Source organism: Penaeus monodon, unplaced genomic scaffold (assembly GCF_015228065.2).
Source record: "Penaeus monodon isolate SGIC_2016 unplaced genomic scaffold, NSTDA_Pmon_1 PmonScaffold_3297, whole genome shotgun sequence".
NCBI classification, from domain to species: Eukaryota; Metazoa; Arthropoda; class Malacostraca; order Decapoda; family Penaeidae; genus Penaeus; species Penaeus monodon.
The window spans coordinates 1-25,408 of NW_023658007.1; the positions used below are offsets into that span (position 1 = coordinate 1).

The 25,408-nt window shown below is 38.4% G+C and overlaps 3 protein-coding genes across 3 annotated transcripts; 2 read left to right on the forward strand and 1 right to left on the reverse strand.

Annotated features, from left to right (window-relative positions):
• Positions 1 to 387: 387 nt before the first annotated feature.
• Positions 388 to 6,968, forward strand: LOC119570602 (the record flags this gene model as incomplete). The annotated part of the gene is given in 7 exon segments (XM_037918271.1): positions 388 to 539; positions 1,392 to 1,525; positions 3,240 to 3,398; positions 3,805 to 3,925; positions 4,336 to 4,459; positions 5,115 to 5,222; positions 5,710 to 6,968. Coding segments are annotated over 3 exon segments (434 nt in total), but the record flags the coding sequence as incomplete, so codon positions are not given.
• On the forward strand, positions 3,502 to 18,324 carry LOC119570603 (snRNA-activating protein complex subunit 3-like). The gene is made up of 8 exons (XM_037918272.1): positions 3,502 to 3,536; positions 3,805 to 3,925; positions 4,308 to 4,459; positions 5,115 to 5,222; positions 5,710 to 5,798; positions 8,389 to 8,407; positions 17,708 to 17,759; positions 18,319 to 18,324. The coding sequence occupies exons 1-8, from the start codon at positions 3,502 to 3,504 to the stop codon at positions 18,322 to 18,324; spliced, it is 582 nt and encodes a 193-aa protein (XP_037774200.1).
• A 2,682-nt stretch (positions 18,325 to 21,006) lies between these two features.
• LOC119570601 (snRNA-activating protein complex subunit 3-like) lies at positions 21,007 to 24,907 on the reverse strand. Its single transcript, XM_037918270.1, has 5 exons — positions 24,694 to 24,907; positions 22,854 to 23,010; positions 22,335 to 22,455; positions 21,802 to 21,925; positions 21,007 to 21,146 (listed from the first exon to the last, which is right to left on the reverse strand). Exons 1-5 carry the CDS (start codon positions 24,894 to 24,896, stop codon positions 21,035 to 21,037), a joined length of 717 nt encoding a protein of 238 aa, XP_037774198.1. The 5' UTR covers positions 24,897 to 24,907; the 3' UTR covers positions 21,007 to 21,034.
• Positions 24,908 to 25,408: the final 501 nt, after the last annotated feature.

Sequence of the window (25,408 nt, forward strand, 5' to 3'; positions counted from 1 at the left end):
TGTCAAAACTATGTATATTGCATGATATTATTGTAAGAGTAAAAGAATGCTTCTATTGAAAGCTTCAAAATGTGAATTATGTGGCAGACCCATTGCTAAGCCTTGCATAGTGTAGCAGTTCAAGGACGGAAAGTGGAGGGAAGTAACTTCTCACAAGAGGGGAGGGGGGGCAGCTATCCCAGTAGCAAAGGAAATGGTTCATGTAATTGTCTTTTAGTAACAGAGGGATTAACTTCTACTTATTTTCAAGAAATTTATTGTTAGAAAGTTGATATTATGAGCCTGTGAGCCCTGCCTACTGTGAGAGGGTACTTCCTCAACTGTTTATTGTTATATTTATTAAATGTTTTAATGGCAATCTTTCTCAAAAGAAGATCAACATTTCAGGAGCCTTTCAGGATGGGGTCATCCCAGCAGGAGCAGAGGAAAAGCTGAAGACATTAAAGGCTCAAACACATGAATTACATCTACGTGAAACAGTGCCAGATTACGCACGGCTTCGACACAGGCTGCTGAAGTATGCCTCCACAGTACGCATGGTGAGCAGCTGTGACAGAATATTCTGTGGAAAGAGAATAATTTGCATGTGTCTTGCAAATAGTGTTGTTTATTTTCTGAAAAGAAAGTATATTGATTTTATTATGGAAAGAAAGTATTTTTCTTTTATTATGGAAAGGTGCTTTACTTATATTTTAGGGGGGGGGGAAATATATTGAAAATAACATGAAATTGGGGTAAAGGAAATATGATTTTTTTCTCACTATTTTGTTTAAGTATTCAGGTGTGATTCATATTGGAACAGAAGATAAAGATGCCAACATTTAGAAAAAGAACATTGCTTTTTGTTACATATGTAACAGGAAAAATCTGAAAAAGATAAAATCATACACTAATCAACTTATAGAAACAAAATATCTGTTCTCAAATGGGGTTGTTTAATTTTTTTCTAGTTCAAAAATGAATGGCAAAGTGAAACAAATTCAAAATTCTACAGACAATCCCCAACTGGAAGAAAAAAAAATCACATCAAAAACTCAAAATTACATGCATATCTTTAAAAATATCTAAATACACACACACACACACACACACACAACACACACACACACACACACAACACACACACACACACACACACACACACACACACACACATAAACACACAAACACACACAAACACAAACACACACACAAACACAAACACAAACACACACACAAAAACACACAAACACACACACACACACACACACACACACACACACACACACACACACACACACACACACACACACACACACACACACACACATACAGAGAAACATATGCATACATATTCACATATTTATTTATATTTCTGCTTTCTATACTTGAAACCAATTGTCACATTGCAGGTGACAGATGAAAATAATAGTCCTGAGCCAACAACCATCCCCAGAGAGAATTGCAAACGTTTAAGAGACATTGTGCTTAACGTTCGCATCCAGAGGCCTTACCACAAGAAAACTCACATGAAAAAAGCATGCAAGTATGAAAGTTTTTGTCTTATTGATTTTCCATTTTTATTTCAGTAATTCTTTGTATATTTGATTTCCATTTTTTCTTTTCAATCTATATTCCAAAATACACCTAAATGATCTTACTTTACATTGGCCATCTGTAAATACACAGACTTTCTGTAAAAATCTATTAACCTAATTCAACAATATATAGGATACTGTGTATGTAGAGAATTACATGCTTATGTAATGATTTAAAAATTACTAAACTACCAGAGTTAACCTCATTAGTTTGTGTGTAAAAGTACACTAGTTGTACGACTTGCATCTTTACTCAGACCATAGAATTATCACAGAAGTAATAGAAACTGCAGTTTATGAAGATGTATGAAGTTAGGATAGATTCCCATTTGCTATCTGAATGAGATTATATGATATGATCATTTCAGGAATACTTTATTGAACCCAACCACCACGGATTTACATTCTTTCCCCTGTAGTTTTTTTGTGAATTTTGATACATAGATGGCTCTATATGTGCTCAGCTGGCAAGGAGTCTATTAGTAGGGCCTTGTGACTGATCCTGATTTCCCCATTCCTTGAACTGTTTGGGAAAATGTGTTTTTATTTTAATACAATTGATATCAATATTGTTATTATTATTGATGTTATGATTATTAAATTGTTATTTAAATCTTGTAACATTTAAGACAATGAAAAGTCAAGGAAAAGGGGAAAAAGGTGAGATAGGTAGGACTAATAACTGACTCCTTCATGATAAAACACTTGTAGAGTCATGTAAGTGTCTAATGCAGTGGGCATGGCATGTATTCTTGCCATCCGTGCCAATTTGGTTAACATGATTACAATCATGTTGGGTTCTGCTGCTTATCAGGGTTACATATTATATATATATATATATATATATATATATATATATATTATTATATATTATGTATATATATATATTATATATATATATATATATATATATATATTATATATATATATATATATATATATATATACTTTTTTTTGTTTCTTCTTTCTTTTTCTTTTCTTTTTTTTTTTTTTTCTTTTCTTTCTTTTCTTTTTCTTTTTTTAATTTGCTATTTTAACAAAATCTCTTAATGACTGCAAGATGGGACACTGTTAAGAAATGTCATTTCTAAGTATGACCCTAAGTATGAATTGCATCAGTTGTTTTGTATATTTTAGTTGGTAGAGGGACAACATATTCTCTTCTCATCATAATGCTAATATATATGTGTGGCGCGGTGTGTGGTGTGTGTGTGTGTGTGTGTGTGTGTGTTGTGTGTGTGTGTGTGTGTGTGTGTGTGTGTGTGTGTGTGTGTGTGTGTGTGTGTGTGTGTGTGTGTGTGTGTGTGTGTGTGTGTGTGTGTGTGTACATATATATCAACTTTTTTATTTTCTTTGCTTTTCTTTGCTTTTCTTTGCTTTTCTCTCTCACTATTAAGAGGTATGTAGCTTCTCTGACATTGGCTCTTCTTGCACTCAGCCAGGTAATGAGATTTAAAGAGGATATGGTTTTGTTGTTATTCTTTATATGGTTACTTTTGATTTTGTGTCTCAAAGGTCACTTAGGGCTGGTGCTTCATAATGTGATCTGTAACATTATGATTTAAGGGGCAACATGAATCTTGTTACCACTATTACTGTTTATTTTCATATCCAAGAATAATTACACTGAATATTACAGCTGAAAGACTCCTCTTTTTGCAGTCGATTTCCATCACACAGTCAAGAACTACTGGTACTGGGGTCACAGAAGCTGACAGAGCTGCGGGATGCAATCAACTGCATCAATGACCTGGGTGTCAATAAGGACCTCTCACTTGATCCAGAATTTTCCATCATCTCTCATATATGAGGAATAATTCTGTTAGTTTGTTATGGGAAAACACATCTTTTGTTGTGTGTCAATTTGAATTTGTTCGACTTTGGAGTTTTCAGAGTTAGATATATATATAATGGTGTATTAGATATGCAAACTTTGGTTCAAACAATTAGCAGAGCAAGGTTTGTTTTTTATTGAAGGAAAGTGGGTATTTTTTTGTTTAATGAATGTTTAAGTATGTGAAATTGCCAAAGACATCAATAAACCTTGTGCAGTGTTATGCACTTTTAGTATTTCTGATTTGCAAAAGTAATTTTATTTTAAAAACATGTATTTTACTCATGGGATTATTTGAGATTGTTTTATGTATGTTTATGAATCAATTATAAAAATAGTATCTCTGTTAGTTGGAAGTGTCTCTTTTCTAACTAATAATTTTTTGCCCCCTAGACCAAATTTCCTTCTGGATTTTTCTACATCAATGGTGTTTTTTATGATGACCTTCGCCAAGAGGGATCAAAATTTTTACAGTGAAAGCATTATTAACTGGCAAAGAAGCACCCAGAAATTGGTAAGGATTGCATTTTAAAATCAGTTATACTGTTTATGAAATGTATAGGTACTGTCACTCTGATGCCATACATTGGAAAGATTTTGTTGTAGTGTGTCAGAACACATCAACTTTAAAGAATAAATAGATGGTGTAAATTTTTTACTGGAAATGTGTCCAGATCATAAGCTAAAATTTCTCTTGTGTACAATCTTTTCTGGCCTTAATGAGAATGCAATTTTACCAGTAATTGCATATGAATAAAGGGAGTTATTATATTATGTTTACATAAAAGGTCTTCAACTTTCAGTGTTGTGTGTGTGTGAGCCTTTAATATGCTAAGTTCTTCATTTATGTTGTATTACAAACCCAAGTATAACATTGACTTTGATTGTGGAACCAGCACTTGTTCTTTCACAAAAATATTCTAGGTGAGATGAGAGCAGAAAGCATGAGTGAGACAACTTTCCTTGACTTGAAGGTGCGTCTAGGCTACCCATATGTCTTTCTTCATCAAGGAAATTGTGAACACATTATCATCTTCACAGATATCAGGTTGGTTTCTTCTTTGCTTTACAATTCCTCAATTATTCTTCCAGGTCATGTTTTCTTTTATTCAGTATTTACTCATGAAGTTAATGCCAGATTTAAACATTTCTGCAAAAAGCCATTTCAAATTGATACAATAATTTGCATTTCACTTATTTATAAACAAAGTAGTTAGGAAGAAGCTTGAAGGTACATAACACTTACATGTTTACAGCACAGTCACAGCTTTCTGTAGTGCAACTTATTACACTTATTATTCCATATGTTTCCAGGTATTTTGTTATTTAAAAATATAACCACAGAAGAAAAATATAATTTTTGCAAAATATTTATCATTAGTTAATAGATATTGTGTTTTTTATCTGAATAGTATAAATTACATATAGTAAATATTTATCATGCTTGTTTATTGTTTATATTCATGATATTAATAAATTTATTATTTATCCTTTGCATAAAATTTGTTTTTATATTTATTTTCCAATGGATGTTGCATGAATGTTGATAATTTAGTTGCCCAAAAAGGATTATATATCCTGTGTGTGTATTGGGGGGGACCACAAAATGTATATAGATTGGTCTATATACCTATATGTATAACTATACATAAAAAAAGGATAGAAAAAATAAAACTTCTCACATCATTTCATTTTTGCCCCAGATTACACCACCAGAACGACGTTCCAGATCCCCAACGTTTCCCTCTGTTACGTGGTCAAGCATCAAAACTTTCAGTCAAGTGTGTCATCTGTTCTTTAAACTTAGCTAAGTGAGTATATACTCTTAACATCAGTGTGTTTTCATACTGTTGAAAATATTGGTGTAAGAATATTCAAAGATTTATATAAGAAAATCTAAAGTAAAATAGAGACATAAACAGGTTATTAATTTAATTAATTGATTACCAGCCCCAGAAGCAAAGTTTTTACATGACGTGATGGTCATGCCATCCAGATTGTAGGGGTTAATAATGATTATTGTATAGATGAATAATGATATGAATCTGGTGAATCAGGATATACATCAGACAGCTTTTAGTTATATTATAAAAAAAAGTTAGTTTTAGCTTTGTGAAAATACTCTATGAAATCTAACTTAATTTGCTTAGATGCATATTTGTTTGTAATAGCCCTAATACAATGAAAGTGCAGAATTTCCAAAGTATTTTTTCCCATATTAATTTGTATCATATTGATTGCCAAACACTAACAGCAGACCCTGAAAGGGAGACATCAATTTTCATCTTTGCTTTTCAGCTGGATTGTGTTGGATGAACCCCGACTGCCCATAGCAGTTGCCCATGTGTGCCATCGTTGCCTCAAGATGTTCTGTTACAACCATAAGGGTGAAAAGATAAATGATTTCAAAGTCTATCCCTTTTTCGATGAATTTCTGTCACAACAAAAGAAACCCCATACCACTTGATTTTTTTTTTCTTTTTTCTTTCTTTCTTTATTTATTCATATTTTGATGCTACAATTGTTTATTTATGCTCATACATGTATTTGAAAGAATGGTCTATGATTTCAAAATATGATTAATATTAGTTTTGGGGTTTGTTAATCTTGAAACTGCAATGTCATAAAGCAGAGACCACCTAGGTATGTCTATATGATGAGAGAGATTTATTTTAAATCAGGCATGCCACATATTGCCTCCATATGAAACAGAAGCAGACAGCAGATGATTCAATGATGAATGGAGAAGTGAAGAGAAAATAATAATGGGATTAAAGTTACCACCCTATGACATACAGTTAGCAGGCCCTCTGCCACCCTCCATTGCATACCCTTAAGAAGGTAAATGAGACAAACTAATTGTGAAGATGTCAGGTTAAGAAACAAATTAAATTCAGACTGAAGTAGCAGAGTTCAACAATGAAACAAATTTGCTTACTACTTGGATATAACCTATGTATGAAAAGAAAGAGTAATAGATTGTTTCCTTTTCTTTCTAAAGATTAAATTCTTAGCAACATGTTTCCTTCTCAGTATTCTTCTTTGAAAGATAAAATGCATGGATTTATGTTTTTTTTTGTTTTTGTTTTTCCCATCAGTATATATCAAAATATTTCTTATTCATGTTGAGGTGAAGATTATAAAGGAATAGCTTTTAAGTGGCTACAATACACCAGGAGCTTGAACTGTTGTTGTTGTTGTTGTTTTTGTTTTGTTTTGTTTTTTGTTTTTTTACAGATCAAATCCTGGTGATATGGAGGCATGCTTTTCTCGAAAGATGTGTTTCATTCTTGAGCCAGTGTCTATTATTTGTTGTGAATGCCTTGAAGAAACCATCTACAAAATGAAATAAGGGAAGCTTAATTTTGCTAAAAGACAGAATAATTTTGTTAATATTTCAAGATTTAGTATAAAGCTACATGTGTTATCAAATTTTGAATCCATAAACTGTTTTCTTTATTCTTTCATTATGACATGTAATTTTTTTTTCATACTCAGTATTTTTTGTTTCAAATAAAATAGAAAAGATTATAAAACCAAGTTTCCTTTTTTTTCTTGTAGTAAGAGTACCTCTTAATATAGTACCTTTATATATATCTATTCAAGATATTTAATAGATAATAGAGCTTATTATGGTATATAGTATATAGAAATTATACCCACAAATTTGTTTTCAAATCCGACTCTAAATAAAGTTTTACATTAGCACGTTTTATACTGTGATGCCAGTTTTGGGCTTATGAAGTGCCAGTAGAATATACTGTGATGCCATAATTCCATTTTATTTTATTTGCTGCTTGAGTGATCCCCATATTCTGTTCTATTCTATTTTTTAGACTGCATATTGCCTTAGAAATTCTATAGCTCCACTCACCATCCCTCTTCCTGCCAATCATGTAAATCAGCTAGACTATGCTGCACCCTCTACCCAAAAGCAACACTTGCATTGGCAGTGTCTACATCACAATTTCCCCCTCTGTGGCCCTACCCTTGTCCTCCATATCCCCCTGTCCTTTACTTCACCCCTTACCCCTCCACCAGAGAGAGAGAGAGTTTACCTTAGTTTACCATGAAATGAACTTGAGCTACATCATATATTTCCTCTCAACTTTGTGTGTGTGTGTGTGTGTGTGTGTGTGTGTGTTGTGAGTGAGTGAGTGAGTGAGTGAGTGAGTGAGTGAGTGAGTGAGTGAGTGAGTGAGTGAGTGAGTGAGTGAGTGAGTGAGTGAGTGAGTGAGTGAGTGAGTGAGTGAGTGAGTGAGTGAGTGTGTGTGTGAGTGTGTGTTGTGTGTGTGTGTGTGTGTGTGGTGTGTGTTGTGTGGAGAGAGAGAGAAGAGAGAGAGAGAGAGAGAGAAGAAGAAACTGTATTAGGTTAGAGACTCAGGATGACATTCAAAGTTACTGCTCGTGGTAGAGTGCCCTGTACACGAGCAACACAAGGCTCTTAAACCATCTGGAGTAAAACAGTTAATATATATGTTAATGAAAAGTTAGTGATATAAAAAGTTGTTGCTCCATGAAGGCCAAAACTTTTTAAAAGCTAAAGTTTAGCCCTGTGAAAAAGACAATTTATAACAAGATTTATATCTCTAGAGATACTTCATTTTCCCAGAAAAATGCATTTGATTTGACAAGCAATAAGGACATTAATTATATTATTATTTAGACTAACAGTTGGCAATTTAAAGTTAATTACCTTAATTTTGGTAACTCCAAATTTTTGAAAGGTAATGAGACTCGTCCAGCTTATAATAGTATGAAATATAGATTCTTGTCCCTTGGCTAGTAATCAACATTTTATTCCAAAAAATTGCAGTATGTCTGGTATACGATTTCTGAAAATAAATATTCCCATAGTATGATGTATATTTTGTTTGGTTCAGATAATGGTATTTTGTTAAAATCTTGGCATGAGGTTACAGTAACACTTAATTGTCTACCAGGATTCAGGATTCAAGATTTTTTTCTTTGTTTTAGCAGAGAATGCTGTTACAGGGTATGAAATTACCAGTTAAGGAAAAAGAAAGATGTAATCCTTTCCAACTAAAGATATCAAGATATTTAAACTGGTATGACTTAATTGATCAGATGATATATAATATATCATACTGAGTAGGATGAAGCAAAAATGTATTCAGTACTGTGGAATAATTTCTTGTCTCTGAAGCATTTGCAAAAAGAACAAAATATTGCAATTATAAGAATATAAAGTAGAATATGTGATTAATGAAGATCAAATTCGAGAGTATATGATATATTGTCATATGAATATATATAACAGTAAATATATCTAACATTAATACATACATATATTTTCCAATTGTTGACCTAATTAGGCTGTAGGAACCAGCACAGCTGTCTGTGTACTCTGAACATTTGGTCAGACAAGGGTAGACTATGAGAAGTGTGATACATACACACGCACATGCATGCATACACACACACACACACACACACACACACACACCCACACACACACACACACACAACAACACACACACACACACACACACACACACACACACACACATATATATATGTATATATATATATTATAATATATATATATATATATATATATATATATATATATATATATATATATATATATATATATATATATACATTTATTTATATTTTATATATATATATATCATCATCATCATCATCAAGGGGCTAACGCCGACGGGGGCGCATGGCCGCATCCACCCTTCGCTTCCAGCCACGAGGATCCCTCGAGGCGAGTCTCCAGGCAGGCACACGGCCCATCTCTAGTTCCTCACGACAGGTCTCGTCGAGCTGCCCAAGCCATGATCTCCTAGACCGTCCCACAGGTCTCCTCCACCCAGGGTTGTCTCGCAGAGAGACAACCTGGTGGGCAGGGTCGTCCATAGGGAGGCGAGCTAGGTGCCATATAGCCTGAGTTGGCGATCCCGGATTATGCAAGTAACAGGTCCCATGCCGGTCTCACGGTGTAACCGCCGGTTGGACACGTGGTCCTGCAACTGTACCCCATGATCCGCGAAGGGACTTGTTACAAAAGGCATCAAGGCGAGACTCCAAGGCACTGGATAGCGTCCATGTTTCGCTTCCATAGAGCAAACTGGAAGTATCAAGGCCTTGAAGACACGCAGCTTGGTCCTTCTGCATAGGTACCGACATCTCCAAACGCTCTTGTTGATCGAGTTCATGGCTCCTGTTGCCAGACCAATCCGTCTACTGACTTCCTGGTCTGACAACCCAGAGATATGGACTACGCTACCAAGGTATGTAAAACTTTCTGTGACTTCACCGTCCTCGCCGCAAGCATGGATCGACTGAACGGTTCCCCTAAACAGGCCCCCAAAGTCCTGAATCTTGGTCTTGGTCCAGGAGACCTCTAAGCCTAGGGGCTTCGCCTCATTGCTAATGCATCAAGAGCCGCCACAAGTGACTCCAAGGACTCAGATAGGATGGCAACATCGTCGGCAAAGTCCAGGTCCGAGACCTTAATATTGCCTAGTGTTGCTCCGCACTGACTTTGGCTAGTAGCTCTGCCCATTATCCAGTCCATACAAGTGTTTAAAAGTGTGGGTGCAAGGACACAGCCTTGCCTCACCCCTGAATTAACAGGGAAAAGTTCGACATACCCCACCACACTTTACAGCACTTTCAGTACCAGTATAGAGGCTTGCTATCAGGCCAATAATCTGTGTCGGAATTCCCCTGAGCCTCAGGATCTCCATAGCGATTCCCGATGCACCGAGTCAAACGCCTTCTTGAGGTCGATGTAGGCTGCAAGCAGCCCACGACCAAACTCACGACGGCGTTCCACATTATTCGAAGCGCTAGTATACGGTCTATTGTGGACTTGCCAGGAGTAAATCCAGACTGCTCCGGTCTCTGGTGTCTCAGTAGGTGGTTGCGGATCCGTTTCAGAAGAATGTGAGCGAGAACCTTGCCTGGTATGCTGAGCAGTGTAATGCCACGGTAGTTGCTACAGTCCCATCGATCCCCTTTCCCCTTCCAGAGAGGGATGACCCGCCCCTCAGCAGGTCAGGGGAATGGTACCAGACTGCCAAATGGCAGTCAGGACTGTATGCAGGCCCCGAGCCATAGGTTCACCCCCAGCCTTTAGCATTCAGCAGGGATATCACATATGCCTGCAGCTTTCCCACTCTTCAGCTTGGAAATCGCCAGCCTAACCTCTGTTAGGGTAGGAGGTTCCTCGCTGATGGGTGGGTCCCGGCACAGGCACTGAGACATCGCTTGCATCCAGCTAACTGTTGGAGGATCCCCTGGTACAACTGTTCAAAATACTCAGCCCAACGTTCACGAACCCCAACATGATCTGAGATGATCCGTCCATCCGCTGATCGGACTGCAGTCATCTGTGAGGAGGGCTTAGGGTTCAGTTTTTCTCAGGGCTTGGTAGGCAGGGCGAAGGTCATTTACCAAGAAATGGCCTTCGACCTCCTCAGCAAGATTCCTGATGAACTGTTCCTTGTCCTTTCTCAGCAGTGTCCGAGCCCTACGCACCATGGAACGGCGCAAGACTTGATTCCCATTCAGCCGAGCCTTGCGACATGCTTCAGTGGCCTCTATGTCTCCAGGGATTGGTATTCTGCTTGTCCTTGGGCGTACGCCAATGGACTCCTGAGCTGCTTCGAGTGTTACGCGCTTGAAGGACTCCCACAGAGCAACTGGATCCGTCAGGTTGCTGGTTTCTGAGAATCGGTCAGAGACTGCCGTGGCGAACCCACGGGCACACTCCTCCTCCCTTAGTCTGTCCAAGTGAACCTTAGAGTGGCCACTGGAGGGACGGGGAGTTTTGAAGTGGACCCGCAGGGTAGCCACAAGCAGCCTATGGTCGGTGCCACAGAACTCAGCACTCCGGTAAACCCTGCAGTTCTGGAGGATCCTCCATCGCGTGCTGACAAGAATGTGGTCGATCTCCTTGGCCACTGTACCCGTATCGCTGTACCAAGTCCAGCGATGCGAGTTGGAGCGCTGGTACCAGGAGCCAGAGATCCTCATTTTCTGGGACCTAGCAAAGTCCCGGAGAAGGAGCTATTCTCTCTGCTGGGATCAGCTCCCGAGCCATGGGGGCCGACAGACATCTCGTAGCCAGCTCGGTCACAGCCGGATACCGCATTGAAGTCGCCCAGAACAATGCGAATGTCTCGCCGGGGGCAATCGTCTGCCACAGATGCGAGTTTGGCGTAGAACGCCTCTTTCACATCGGTTTTATGTACATCGTAGGAGCGTATACAGCAATAAGAGACATGAAGCCAAAAGCATGCTTCAGTCTCATGCCATGATACGCTCATCAACCGGTGTCACCTCGACTACCGCAGGCTGAAGTCGACTGGAGATGGCTATGGCTACACCCTGGAGGTGGTGACCATCGCTGCGGCCCGACCAGTAGTAGGTGTAACCACCCACACTGATCGTGCCGCTACCAGGTCTTCTCACCTCTGAGAGGGCAGCCACCTCAACTCCCAGTCGCTTCAATTCCCGCGATAGCAGAGGTAACCGCTCATCCTGCCGCAAGGACCGGATGTTCCAAGCGCCTACCCGGAAAGCACTGCCTGAGGTTAAGCCTCGGGTGGTCACTCCGGGTGGCACGCCACTCTGCCGCCCCACCAACACAGCCCCAATAAAGGGGGCGGCAGGCTGTGGGACCGCCTATCCACCTGTGGGGTTCCCGAGGGCTTTCCCCCACAAGCTTCATGGTGGGTTGGCGCCTGCCGGGGCGCAGGCGGGACGAGTAACTCTCGTCCCAATCCTGCACCCCGACATTTGCCCTCCCAGCGGGACCCACAGCCCGCCTTACTTGCTGGGTGGGAGGGACAACACCCCTCCCCCAGCATTTCCATTTATCTGTGACGTTGCCAGAGGGTCATTCTGGGGGGAGGAGGACTGGCAAGGCCCACCTCCCCCGAGCCGCCCCATTGCCCCAGGGTGGCTAGGGGGCAGGAGTTGGTACGGAGCCAGAGCGTGTCCACCACGCCGGTGGGCCTAACTCCGTACCTATGGGACCTCCTGCTGCTCCGAGATCCCCCACAGAATTTAGCCTGGGACCGCAAGGTACCCAGTTACCCATGGGTGGCCACGAGGAGGCACTGCAGAAGTCTTAATGATGGAGAGGCTGTGACCTGGCAGGGGAGACTTATGCGGAAGCTGCTCCCTTTTTCGCACTGGGCATAGCCAGGGGTAGAAGCTGCAAGCGAGAAGGCATGCAAGCACTTAACACATCTAGGCTACCACACCATCGCTTCACATCACCATGCACGTGAAGCACCCACCCTATATATATATATATATATATATATATATATATATATATATATATATATATATATATATATATATATATATATTATATTATGTATATGTATATATATATATATATATATATATATATATATATATATGTATATATATATACAAAATATATATATCTATATATATAATATATATATATATATATATATATATATATATATATATATCTAATATATTATATATATATATCATATATATATATATATATTATATGTATCATAATATACATATATCTATATATCTATCATATATATCTATCTATATATATATATATCATATATATATCATATATCATATCATATTACATATATACCTATATATTATATATATCTATAATATATATCTTCATATATATCTATATATATATATTCTATATTATATATCTATATATCTATTATATATATATATCTAATATTATATATATCATATATCTATCATATATTCTATCTATATATATATAATATATACCTACATCTATATATATATCATATATATATTATCTCATATTATCTCATATATATACTCTCTCTACTCTCATATATACTATCTATATAATATATATCTATACTATATATATATATATTATATCTATATATATCCTTATATATCATATATATCTATCCATATCTTGTATATCTTATTATATATCTCTATATGATATATCTCTACTCTATATATCTACTATTTATTATATATATACTCTTTATCTTTATACTATATACTATATTATCTCTATATATATCTTATATATATGTCTATTCTCTATTTATTTATTACTTATATATATTTTTTTTTCTTTTATTATTCCTATATTCTATTTATCTATCTCATTATATTATCTATATCTATATATATATATATATTTTTATAGTTATATGGGTGGGTGCTTCACGTGCATGGTGATGTGAAGCGATGGTGTGGTAGCCTAGATAGTGTTAAGTGCTTGCATGCCTTCTCGCTTGCAGCTTCCACCCCTGGCTAGCCCAGTGCGAAAAAGGGAGCAGCTTCCGCATAAGTCTCCCCTGCCAGGTCACAGCCTCTCCATCATTAAGCTTCTGCAGTGCCTCCTCGTGGCCACCCATGGGTAACTGGGTACCTTGCGGTCCCAGGCTAAATCTGTGGGGGATCTCGGAGCAGCAGGAGGCCCCAGAGGTACGGAGTTATGGCCCACCGGCGTGTGGACACGCTCTGGCTCCGTACCAACTCCTGCCCCCTAGCCACCCTGGGGCAATGGGGCGGCTCGGGGGAGGTGGGCCTTGCCAGTCCTCCTCCCCCCAGAATGACCCTCTGGCAACGTCACAGATGAATGGTAATGCTGGGGGGAGGGGTGTTGTCCCTCCCACCCAGCAAGTAAGGCGGGCTGTGGGTCCCGCTGGGAGGGCAAATGTCGGGGTGCAGGATTGGGACGAGAGTTACTCGTCCCGCCTGCGCCCCGGCAGGCGCCAACCCACCATGAAGCTTGTGGGGGAAAGCCCTCGGGAACCCCACAGGTGGATAGGCGGTCCCACAGCCTGCCGCCCCCCTTTATCTGGGGCTGTGTTGGTGGGGGCGGCAGAGGTGGCGTGCACCCGGAGTGACCACCCGAGGCTTAACCTCAGGCGTGCTTTCCGGGTAGGCGCTTGGAACATCCGGTCCTTGCGGCAGGATGAGCGGTTACCTCTGCTATCGCGGGAATTGAAGCGACTGGGAGTTGAGTGTGGCTGCCCTCTCAGAGGTGAGAGAACTGGTAGCGGCACGATCAGTGTGGGTGTTACACCTACTACTGGTCGGGCCGCAGCGATGGTCACCACCTCCAGGGTGTAGCCATAGCCATCTCCAGTCGACTTCAGCCTGCGGTAGTCGAGGTGACACCGGTTGATGAGCGTATCATGGCATTGAGACTGAAGCATGCTTTTGGCTTCATGTCTCTTATTGCTGTATACGCTCCTACCGATGTACATAAAACCGATGTGAAAGAGGCGTTCTACGCCAAACTCGCATCTGTGGCAGACGATTGCCCCCGGCGAGACATTCGCATTGTTTCTGGGCGACTTCAATGCGGTATCCGGCTGTGACCGAGCTGGCTACGAGATGTCTGTCGGCCCCCATGGCTCGGGAGCTGATCCCAGCAGCGAGAATAGCCTCCTTCTCCGGGACTTTGCTAGGTCCCAGAAAATGAGGATCTCTGGCTCCTGGTACCAGCGCTCCAACTCGCATCGCTGGACTTGGTACAGCGATACGGGTACAGTGGCCAAGGAGATCGACCACATTCTTGTCAGCACGCGATGGAGGATCCTCCAGAACTGCAGGGTTTACCGAGTGCTGAGTTCTGTGGCACCGACCATAGGCTGCTTGTGGCTACCCTGCGGGTCCACTTCAAAACTCCCCGCCCTCCAGTGGCCCCCCTAAGGTGTTTCACTTGGACAGACTAAGGGAGGAGGAGTGTGCCCGTGGGTTCGCCACGGCAGTCTCTGACCGATTCTCAGAAACCAGCAACCTGACGGATCCAGTTGCTCTGTGGGAGTCCTTCAAGCGCGTAGCAGCTCAGGAGTCCATTGGCGTACGCCAAGGACAAGGCAGAATACCATCTCCCTGGAGACATTAGAGGCCACTGAAGCATGTCGCAAGGCTCGGCTGAATGGAATCAAGTCTTGCGCCGTTCCATGGTGCGTAGGGCTCGGACACTGCTGAGAAGGGACAAGGAACAGTTCATCAGGAATCTTGCTGAGGAGGTCGAAGGCCATTTCTTGGTAAATGACCTTCGCCCTGCCTACCAAGCCCTGAGAAAACTGAACCCTAAGCCCTCCTCACAGATGACTGCAGTCCGATCAGCGGATGGACGGATCATCTCAGATCATTTGGGTTCGTGAACGTTGGGCTGAGTATTTTGAACAGTTGTACAGGTGGATCCTCCAACAGTTATCTTGGATGCAAGCGATGTCTCAGTGCCTGTGCCGGACCCACCCATCAGCGAGGAACCTCCTACCCTAACAGAGGTTAGGCTGGCGATTTCCAAGCTGAAGAGTGGGAAAGCTGCAGGCATATGTGATATCCCTGCTGAACTGCTAAAGGCTGGGGGTGAACCTATGGCTCGGGGCCTGCATACAGTCCTGACTGCCATTTGGCAGTCTGGTACCATTCCCCTGACCTGCTGAGGGGCGTGGTCATCCTCTCTGGAAGGGAAGGGATCGATGGGACTGTAGCAACTACCGTGGCATTACACTGCTCAGCATACCAGGCAAGGTTCTCGCTCACATTCTTCTGAAACGGATCCGCAACCACCTACTGAGACACCAGAGACCGGAGCAGTCTGGATTTACTCCTGGCAAGTCCACAATAGACCGTATACTAGCGCTTCGAATAATTGTGGAACGCCGTCGTGAGTTTTGGTCGTGGGCTGCTTGCAGCCTACATCGACCTCAAGAAGGCGTTTGACTCGTGGCATCGGAATCGCTATGGGAGATCCTGAGGCTCAGGGAATTCCGACACAGATTATTGGCCTGATAGCAGCCTCTATACTGGTACTGAAAGTGCTGTAAAGTGTGGTGGGGTATGTCGAACTTCTTCCCTGTTAATTCAGGGTGAGGCAAGGCTGTGTCCTTGCACCCACACTTTTCAACACTTGTATGGACTGGATAATGGGCAGAGCTACTAGCCAAAGTCAGTGCGGAGCACCACTAGGCAATATTAAGGTCTCGGACCGTGACTATGCCGACGAGGTTGCCATCCTATCTGAGTCCTTGGAGTCACTTGTGGCGGCTCTTGATGCATTTAGCAATGAGGCGAAGCCCCTAGGCTTAGAGGTCTCCTGGACCAAGACCAAGATTCAGGACTTTGGGGGCCTGTTAGGGAACCCGTTCAGTCGATCCATGCTTGTGGCGAGGACGTTGAAGTCACAGAAGTTTTACATACCTTGGTAGCGTAGTCCATATCTCTGGGTTGTCAGACCAGGAAGTCAGTAGACGGATTGGTCTGGCAACAGGAGCCATGAACTCGATCACAAGAGCGTTTGGAGATGTCGGTACCTATGCAGAAGGACCAAGCTGCGTGTCTTCAGGCCTTGATACTTCCAGTTTTTGCTCTATGGAAGCGAAACATGGACGCTATCCAGTGCCTTGGAGTCTCGCCTTGATGCCTTTTGTAACAAGTCCCTTCGCCGGATCATGGGGTACAGTTGGCAGGACCACGTGTCCAACCGGCGGTTACACCGTGAGACCGGCATGGGACCTGTTACTTGCATAATCCGGGATCGCCAACTCAGGCTATATGGCCACCTAGCTCGCCTCCCTATGGACGACCCTGCCCACCAGGTTGTCTCTCTGCGAGACAACCCTGGGTGGAGGAGACCTGTGGGACGTCCTAGGAGATCATGGCTTGGGCAGCTCGACGAGACCTGTCGTGAGGAACTAGAGATGGGCCGTGTGCCTGCCTGGAGACTCGCCTCGAGGGATCCTCGTGGCTGGAAGCGAAGGGTGGATGCGGCCATGCGCCCCCGTCGGCGTTAGCCCCTTGATGATGATGATGATGATATATATATATATAAATATAAATAAATGTATATATATATATATATATATATATATATATATAATATATATATATATATATATATATATACATATATATATGTGTGTGTGTGTGTGTGTGTGTGTGTGTGTGTGTGTGTGTGTGTGTGTGTGTGTGTGTGTGTGTGTGTGTGTGTGTGTGTGTGTGTGTATGCATGCATGTGCGTGTGTATGTATCACACTTCTCATAGTCTACCCTTGTCTGACCAAATGTTCAGAGTACACAGACAGCTGTGCTGGTTCCTACAGCCTAATTAGGTCAACAATTGGAAAATATATGTATGTATTAATGTTAGATATATTTACTGTTATATATATTCATATGACAATATATCATATACTCTCAAATTTGATCTTCATTAATCACATATTCTACTTTATATTCTTATAATTGCAATATTTTGTTCTTTTTGCAAATGCTTCAGAGACAAGAAATTATTCCACAGTACTGAATACATTTTTGCTTCATCCTACTCAGTATGATATTATTATATATCATCTGATCAATTAAGTCATACCAGTTTAAATATCTTGATATCTTTAGTTGGAAAGGATTACATCTTTCTTTTTTTCCTTAACTGGTAATTTCATACCCTGTAACAGCATTCTCTGCTAAAACAAAGAAAAAAATCTTGAATCCTGAATCCTGGTAGACAATTAAGTGTTACTGTAACCTCATGCCAAGATTTTAACAAAATACCATTATCTGAACCAAACAAAATATACATCATACTATGGGAATATTTATTTTCAGAAATCGTATACCAGACATACTGCAATTTTTTGGAATAAAATGTTGATTACTAGCCAAGGGACAAGAATCTATATTTCATACTATTATAAGCTGGACGAGTCTCATTACCTTTCAAAAATTTGGAGTTACCAAAATTAAGGTAATTAACTTTAAATTGCCAACTGTTAGTCTAAATAATAATATAATTAATGTCCTTATTGCTTGTCAAATCAAATGCATTTTTCTGGGAAAATGAAGTATCTCTAGAGATATAAATCTTGTTATAAATTGTCTTTTTCACAGGGCTAAACTTTAGCTTTTAAAAAGTTTTGGCCTTCATGGAGCAACAACTTTTTATATCACTAACTTTTCATTAACATATATATTAACTGTTTTACTCCAGATGGTTTAAGAGCCTTGTGTTGCTCGTGTACAGGGCACTCTACCACGAGCAGTAACTTTGAATGTCATCCTGAGTCTCTAACCTAATACAGTTTCTTCTTCTCTCTCTCTCTCTCTCTCTCTCTCTCTCTCTCACACACACACACACACACACACACACACACACACACACACACACACACACACACACACACACACACACACACACACACACACACACACACACACACACACTCACTCACTCACTCACTCACTCACTCACTCACTCACTCACTCACTCACACTCACTCACTCACTCACTCACTCACTCACACACACACACACACACACAAAGTTGAGAGGAAATATATGATGTAGCTCAAGTTCATTTCATGGTAAACTAAGGTAAACTCTCTCTCTCTCTGGTGGAGGGTAAGGGGTGAAGTAACAGGACAGGGGATATGGAGGACAAGGGTAGGCCACAGAGGGGAAATTGTGATGTAGACACTGCCAATGCAAGTGTTGCTTTTTGGGGAGAGGGTGCAGCATAGTCTAGCTGATTTACATGATTGGCAGGAAGAGGGATGGTGAGTGGAGCTATAGAATTTCTAAGGCAATATGCAGTCTAAAAAATAGAATAGAACAGAATATGGGGATCACTCAAGCAGCAAATAAAATAAAATGGAATTATGGCATCACAGTATATTCTACTGGCACTTCATAAGCCCAAAACTGGCATCACAGTATAAAACGTGCTAATGTAAAACTTTATTTAGAGTCGGATTTGAAAACAAATTTGTGGGTATAATTTCTATATACTATATACCATAATAAGCTCTATTATCTATTAAATATCTTGAATAGATATATATAAAGGTACTATATTAAGAGGTACTCTTACTACAAGAAAAAAAAGGAAACTTGGTTTTATAATCTTTTCTAGTACAAAAATACTGAGTATGAAAAAAAAATTACATGTCATAATGAAAGAATAAAGAAAACAGTTTATGGATTCAAAATTTGATAACACATGTAGCTTTATACTAAATCTTGAAATATTAACAAAATTATTCTGTCTTTTAGCAAAATTAAGCTTCCCTTATTTCATTTTGTAGATGGTTTCTTCAAGGCATTCACAACAAATAATAGACACTGGCTCAAGAATGAAACACATCTTTCGAGAAAAGCATGCCTCCATATCACCAGGATTTGATCTGTAAAAAAACAAAAAACAAAACAAAACAAAAACAACAACAACAACAACAGTTCAAGCTCCTGGTGTATTGTAGCCACTTAAAAGCTATTCCTTTATAATCTTCACCTCAACATGAATAAGAAATATTTTGATATATACTGATGGGAAAAACAAACAAACAAAAAAAAAAAAAAACATAAATCCATGCATTTTATCTTTCAAAGAAGAATACTGAGAAGGAAACATGTTGCTAAGAATTTAATCTTTAGAAAGAAAAGGAAACAATCTATTACTCTTTCTTTTCATACATAGGTTATATCCAAGTAGTAAGCAAATTTGTTTCATTGTTGAACTCTGCTACTTCAGTCTGAATTTAATTTGTTTCTTAACCTGACATCTTCACAATTAGTTTGTCTCATTTACCTTCTTAAGGGTATGCAATGGAGGGTGGCAGAGGGCCTGCTAACTGTATGTCATAGGGTGGTAACTTTAATCCCATTATTATTTTCTCTTCACTTCTCCATTCATCATTGAATCATCTGCTGTCTGCTTCTGTTTCATATGGAGGCAATATGTGGCATGCCTGATTTAAAATAAATCTCTCTCATCATATAGACATACCTAGGTGGTCTCTGCTTTATGACATTGCAGTTTCAAGATTAACAAACCCTAAAACTAATATTAATCATATTTTGAAATCATAGACCATTCTTTCAAATACATGTATGAGCATAAATAAACAATTGTAGCATCAAAATATGAATAAATAAAGAAAGAAAGAAAAAAGAAAAAAAAAATCAAGTGGTATGGGGTTTCTTTTGTTGTGACAGAAATTCATCGAAAAGGGATAGACTTTGAAATCATTTATCTTTTCACCCTTATGGTTGTAACAGACATCTTGAGGCAACGATGGCACACATGGGCACTGCTATGGGCAGTCGGGTTCATCCAACACATCAGCTGAAAAGCAAAGATGAAAATTGATGTCTCCCTTTCAGGGTCTGCTGTTAGTGTTTGGCAATCAATATGATACAAATTAATATGGGAAAAAATACTTTGGAAATTCTGCACTTTCATTGTATTAGGGCTATTACAAACAAATATGCATCTAAGCAAATTAAGTTAGATTTCATAGAGTATTTTCACAAAGCTAAAACTAACTTTTTTTTATAATATAACTAAAAGCTGTCTGATGTATATCCTGATTCACCAGATTCATATCATTATTCATCTATACAATAATCATTATTAACCCCTACAATCTGGATGGCATGACCATCACGTCATGTAAAAACTTTGCTTCTGGGGCTGGTAATCAATTAATTAAATTAATAACCTGTTTATGTCTCTATTTTACTTTAGATTTTCTTATATAAATCTTTGAATATTCTTACACCAATATTTTCAACAGTATGAAAACACACTGATGTTAAGAGTATATACTCACTTAGCTAAGTTTAAAGAACAGATGACACACTTGACTGAAAGTTTTGATGCTTGACCACGTAACAGAGGGAAACGTTGGGGATCTGGAACGTCGTTCTGGTGGTGTAATCTGGGGCAAAAATGAAATGATGTGAGAAGTTTTATTTTTTCTATCCTTTTTTTATGTATAGTTATACATATAGGTATATAGACCAATCTATATACATTTTGTGGTCCCCCCCAATACACACACAGGATATATAATCCTATTTGGCAACTAAATTATCAACATTCATGCAAACATCCATTGGAAATAAATATAATAACTAATTTATGCAAAGGATAAATAATAAATTTATTAATATCATGAATATAAACAATAAACAAGCATGATAAATATTTACTATATGTAATTTATACTATTCAGATAAAAAACACAATATCTATTAACTAATGATAAATATTTTGCAAAAATTATATTTTTCTTCTGTGGTTATATTTTTAAATAACAAAATACCTGGAAACATATGGAATAATAAGTGTAATAAGTTGCACTACAGAAAGCTGTGACTGTGCTGTAAACATGTAAGTGTTATGTACCTTCAAGCTTCTTCCTAACTACTTTGTTTATAAATAAGTGAAATGCAAATTATTGTATCAATTTGAAATGGCTGTTTGCAGAAATGTTTAAAATCTGGCATTAACATTCATGAGTAAATACTGAATAAAAGAAAACATGACCTGGAAGAATAATTGAGGAATTGTAAAGCAAAGAAGAAACCAACCTGATATCTGTGAAGATGATAATGTGTTCACAATTTCCTTGATGAAGAAAGACATATGGGTAGCCTAGACGCACCTTCAAGTCAAGGAAAGTTGTCTCACTCATGCTTTCTGCTCTCATCTCACCTAGAATATTTTTGTGAAAGAACAAGTGCTGGTTCCACAATCAAAGTCAATGTTATACTTGGGTTTGTAATACAACATAAATGAAGAACTTAGCATATTAAAGGCTCACACACACACACACTGAAAGTTGAAGACCTTTTATGTAAACATAATATAATAACTCCCTTTATTCATATGCAATTACTGGTAAAATTGCATTCTCATTAAGGCCAGAAAAGATTGTACACAAGAGAAATTTTAGCTTATGATCTGGACACATTTCCAGTAAAAAATTTACACCATCTATTTATTCTTTAAAGTTGATGTGTTCTGACACACTACAACAAAATCTTTCCAATGTATGGCATCAGAGTGACAGTACCTATACATTTCATAAACAGTATAACTGATTTTAAAATGCAATCCTTACCAATTTCTGGGTGCTTCTTTGCCCAGTTAATAATGCTTTCACTGTAACATTTTGATCCCTCTTGGCGAAGGTCATCATAAAAAACACCATTGATGTAGAAAAATCCAGAAGGAAATTTGGTCTAGGGGGCAAAAAATTATTAGTTAGAAAAGAGACCTTCCAACTAACAGAGTACTATTTTTATAATTGATTCATAACATACATAAAACAATCTCAAATAATCCCATGAGTAAAATACATGTTTTTAAATAAAATTACTTTTGCAAATCAGAATACTAAAAGTGCATAACACTGCACAAGGTTTATTGATGTCTTTGGCAATTTCACATACTTAAACATTCATTAAACAAACAATACCCACTTTCCTTCAATAAAAAACAAACCTTGCTCTGCTAATTGTTTGAACCAAAGTTTGCATATCTAATACACCATTAATAATATATCTAACTCTGAAACTCCAAAATCGAACAAATTCAAATTGACACACAACAAAGATGTGTTTTCCCATAACAAACTAACAGAATTATTCCTCATATATGAGAGATGATGGAATTCTGGATCAAGTGAGAGGTCCTTATTGACACCCAGGTCATTGATGCAGTTGATTGCATCCCGCAGCTCTGTCAGCTTCTGTGACCCCAGTACCAGTAGTTCTTGACTGTGTGATGGAAATCGACTGCAAAAAGAGGAGTCTTTCAGCTGTAATATTCAGTGTAATTATTCTTGGATATGAAAATAACAGTAATAGTGGTAACAAGATTCATGTTGCCCCTTAAATCATAATGTTACAGATCACATTATGAAGCACCAGCCCTAAGTGACCTTTGAGACACAAATCAAAAGTAACCATATAAAGAATAACAACAAAACCATATCCTCTTTAAATCTCATTACCTGGCTGAGTGCAAGAAGAGCCAATGTCAGAGAAGCTACATACCTCTTAATAGTGAGAGAGAAAAGCAAAGAAAAGCAAAGAAAAGCAAAGAAAATAAAAAAGTTGATATATATGTACACACACACACACACACACACACACACACACACACACACCACACACACCACACACACACACACACACACACACACACACACACACACACACACACACACAAAACACACGCGCACACATATATATTAGCATTATGATTGAGAAGAGAATATGTTGTCCTCTACCAACTAAAATATACAAAAAAACTGATGCAATTCATACTTAGGGTCATACTTAGAAATGACATTCTTACAGTGTCCCATCTTGCAGTCATTAAGAGATTTTGTTAAATAGCAAATTAAAAAAAAAAAGAAAAGAAAAGAAAAGAAAAAAAAAAAAAGAAAAGAAAGGAAGAAACAAAAAAAAGTATATATATATAATATATATATATATATATATATATATATATATATATATATATATATATATATATCTATATATATATAATATATATATAGTATCTATATATATATATATTATATATATATATAATATATAATATTGTAACCCTGATAAGCAGCAGAACCCAACATGATTGTAATCATGTTAACCAAATTGGCACGGATGGCAAGAATACATGCCATGCCCACCTGCATTAGACACTTACATGACTCTACAAGTGTTTTATCATGAAGGAGTCAGTTATTAGTCCTACCTATCTCACCTTTTTCCCCTTTTCCTTGACTTTTCATTGTCTTAAATGTTACCAAGATTTAAATAACAATTAATAATCATAACATCAATAATAATAACAATATTGATATCAATTGTATTAAAATAAAAACACATTTTCCCAACAGTTCAAGGAATGGGAAAACAGGATCAGTCACAAGGCCCTACTAATAGACTCCTTGCCAGCTGAGCACATATAGAGCCATCTATGTATCAAAATTCCAAAAAACTACAGGGAAAGAATGTAAATCCGTGGTGGTTGGGTTCAATAAAGTATTCCTGAAATGATCATATCATATAATCTCATTCAGATAGCAAATGGGGAAACTATCCTAACTTCATACATCTTCATAAACTGCAGTTTCTATTACTTCTGTGATAATTCTATGGTCTGAGTAAAGATGCAAGTCGTACAACTAGTGTACTTTTACACACAAACTAATGAGGTTAACTCTGGTAGTTTAGTAATTTTTAAATCATTACATAAGCATGTAATTCTCTACATACACAGTATCCTATATATTGTTGAATTAGGTTAATAGATTTTTACAGAAAGTCTGTGTATTTACAGATGGCCAATGTAAAGTAAGATCATTTAGGTGTATTTTGGAATATAGATTGAAAAGAAAAAATGGAAATCAAATATACAAAGAATTACTGAAATAAAAATGGAAAATCAATAAGACAAAACTTTCATACTTGCATGCTTTTTTCATGTGAGTTTTCTTGTGGTAAGGCCTCTGGATGCGAACGTTAAGCACAATGTCTCTTAAACGTTTGCAATTCTCTCTGGGGATGGTTGTTGGCTCAGGACTATTATTTTCATCTGTCACCTGCAATGTGACAATTGGTTTCAAGTATAGAAAGCAGAAATATAAATAAATATGTGAATATGTATGCATATGTTTCTCTGTATGTGTGTGTGTGTGTGTGTGTGTGTGTGTGTGTGTGTGTGTGTGTGTGTGTGTGTGTGTGTGTGTGTGTGTGTGTGTGTGTGTGTGTGTGTGTGTGTGTGTGTGTGTTTGTGTGTTTGTGTGTGTGTGTGTGTGTGTGTGTTTGTGTTTGTGTGTGTGTGTGTGTGTGTGTGTGTGTGTGTGTGTGTGTGTGTGTGTGTGTGTGTGTGTGTGTGTGTGTGTGTGTGTGTGTATTTAGATATTTTTAAAGATATGCATGTAATTTTGAGTTTTAGATGTGATTTTTTTTTCTTCCAGTTGGGGATTGTCTGTAGAATTTTGAATTTGTTTCACTTTGCCATTCATTTTTGAACTAGAAAAAAATTAACAACCCATTTGAGAACAGATATTTTGTTTCTATAAGTTGATTAGTGTATGATCTTTTATCTTTTCAGATTTTTTCCTGTTACATATGTAACAAAAAGCATGTTTCTTTTTCTAAATTGTTGGCATCTTTATCT

Excerpts from the sequence above, each read along its gene's own strand:
- LOC119570603 (XM_037918272.1), top strand. The coding sequence starts at position 3,502 with ATGCAAACTTTGGTTCAAACAATTAGCAGAGCAAG. Across the intron at positions 4,460-5,114 it reads ATCATCTTCACAGATATCAG|ATTACACCACCAGAACGACG; the intron begins GTTGGTTTCTTC and ends TTTTTGCCCCAG. Across the intron at positions 5,223-5,709 it reads TGTTCTTTAAACTTAGCTAA|CTGGATTGTGTTGGATGAAC; the intron begins GTGAGTATATAC and ends TTTGCTTTTCAG.
- LOC119570601 (XM_037918270.1), bottom strand. The coding sequence starts at position 24,896 with ATGCATACATATTCACATATTTATTTATATTTCTGCTTTCTATACTTG. Across the intron at positions 22,456-22,853 it reads CATATATGAGGAATAATTCT|ACCAAATTTCCTTCTGGATT; the intron begins GTTAGTTTGTTA and ends TTTGCCCCCTAG. Across the intron at positions 21,926-22,334 it reads AAAGAAGCACCCAGAAATTG|GTGAGATGAGAGCAGAAAGC; the intron begins GTAAGGATTGCA and ends AAAATATTCTAG.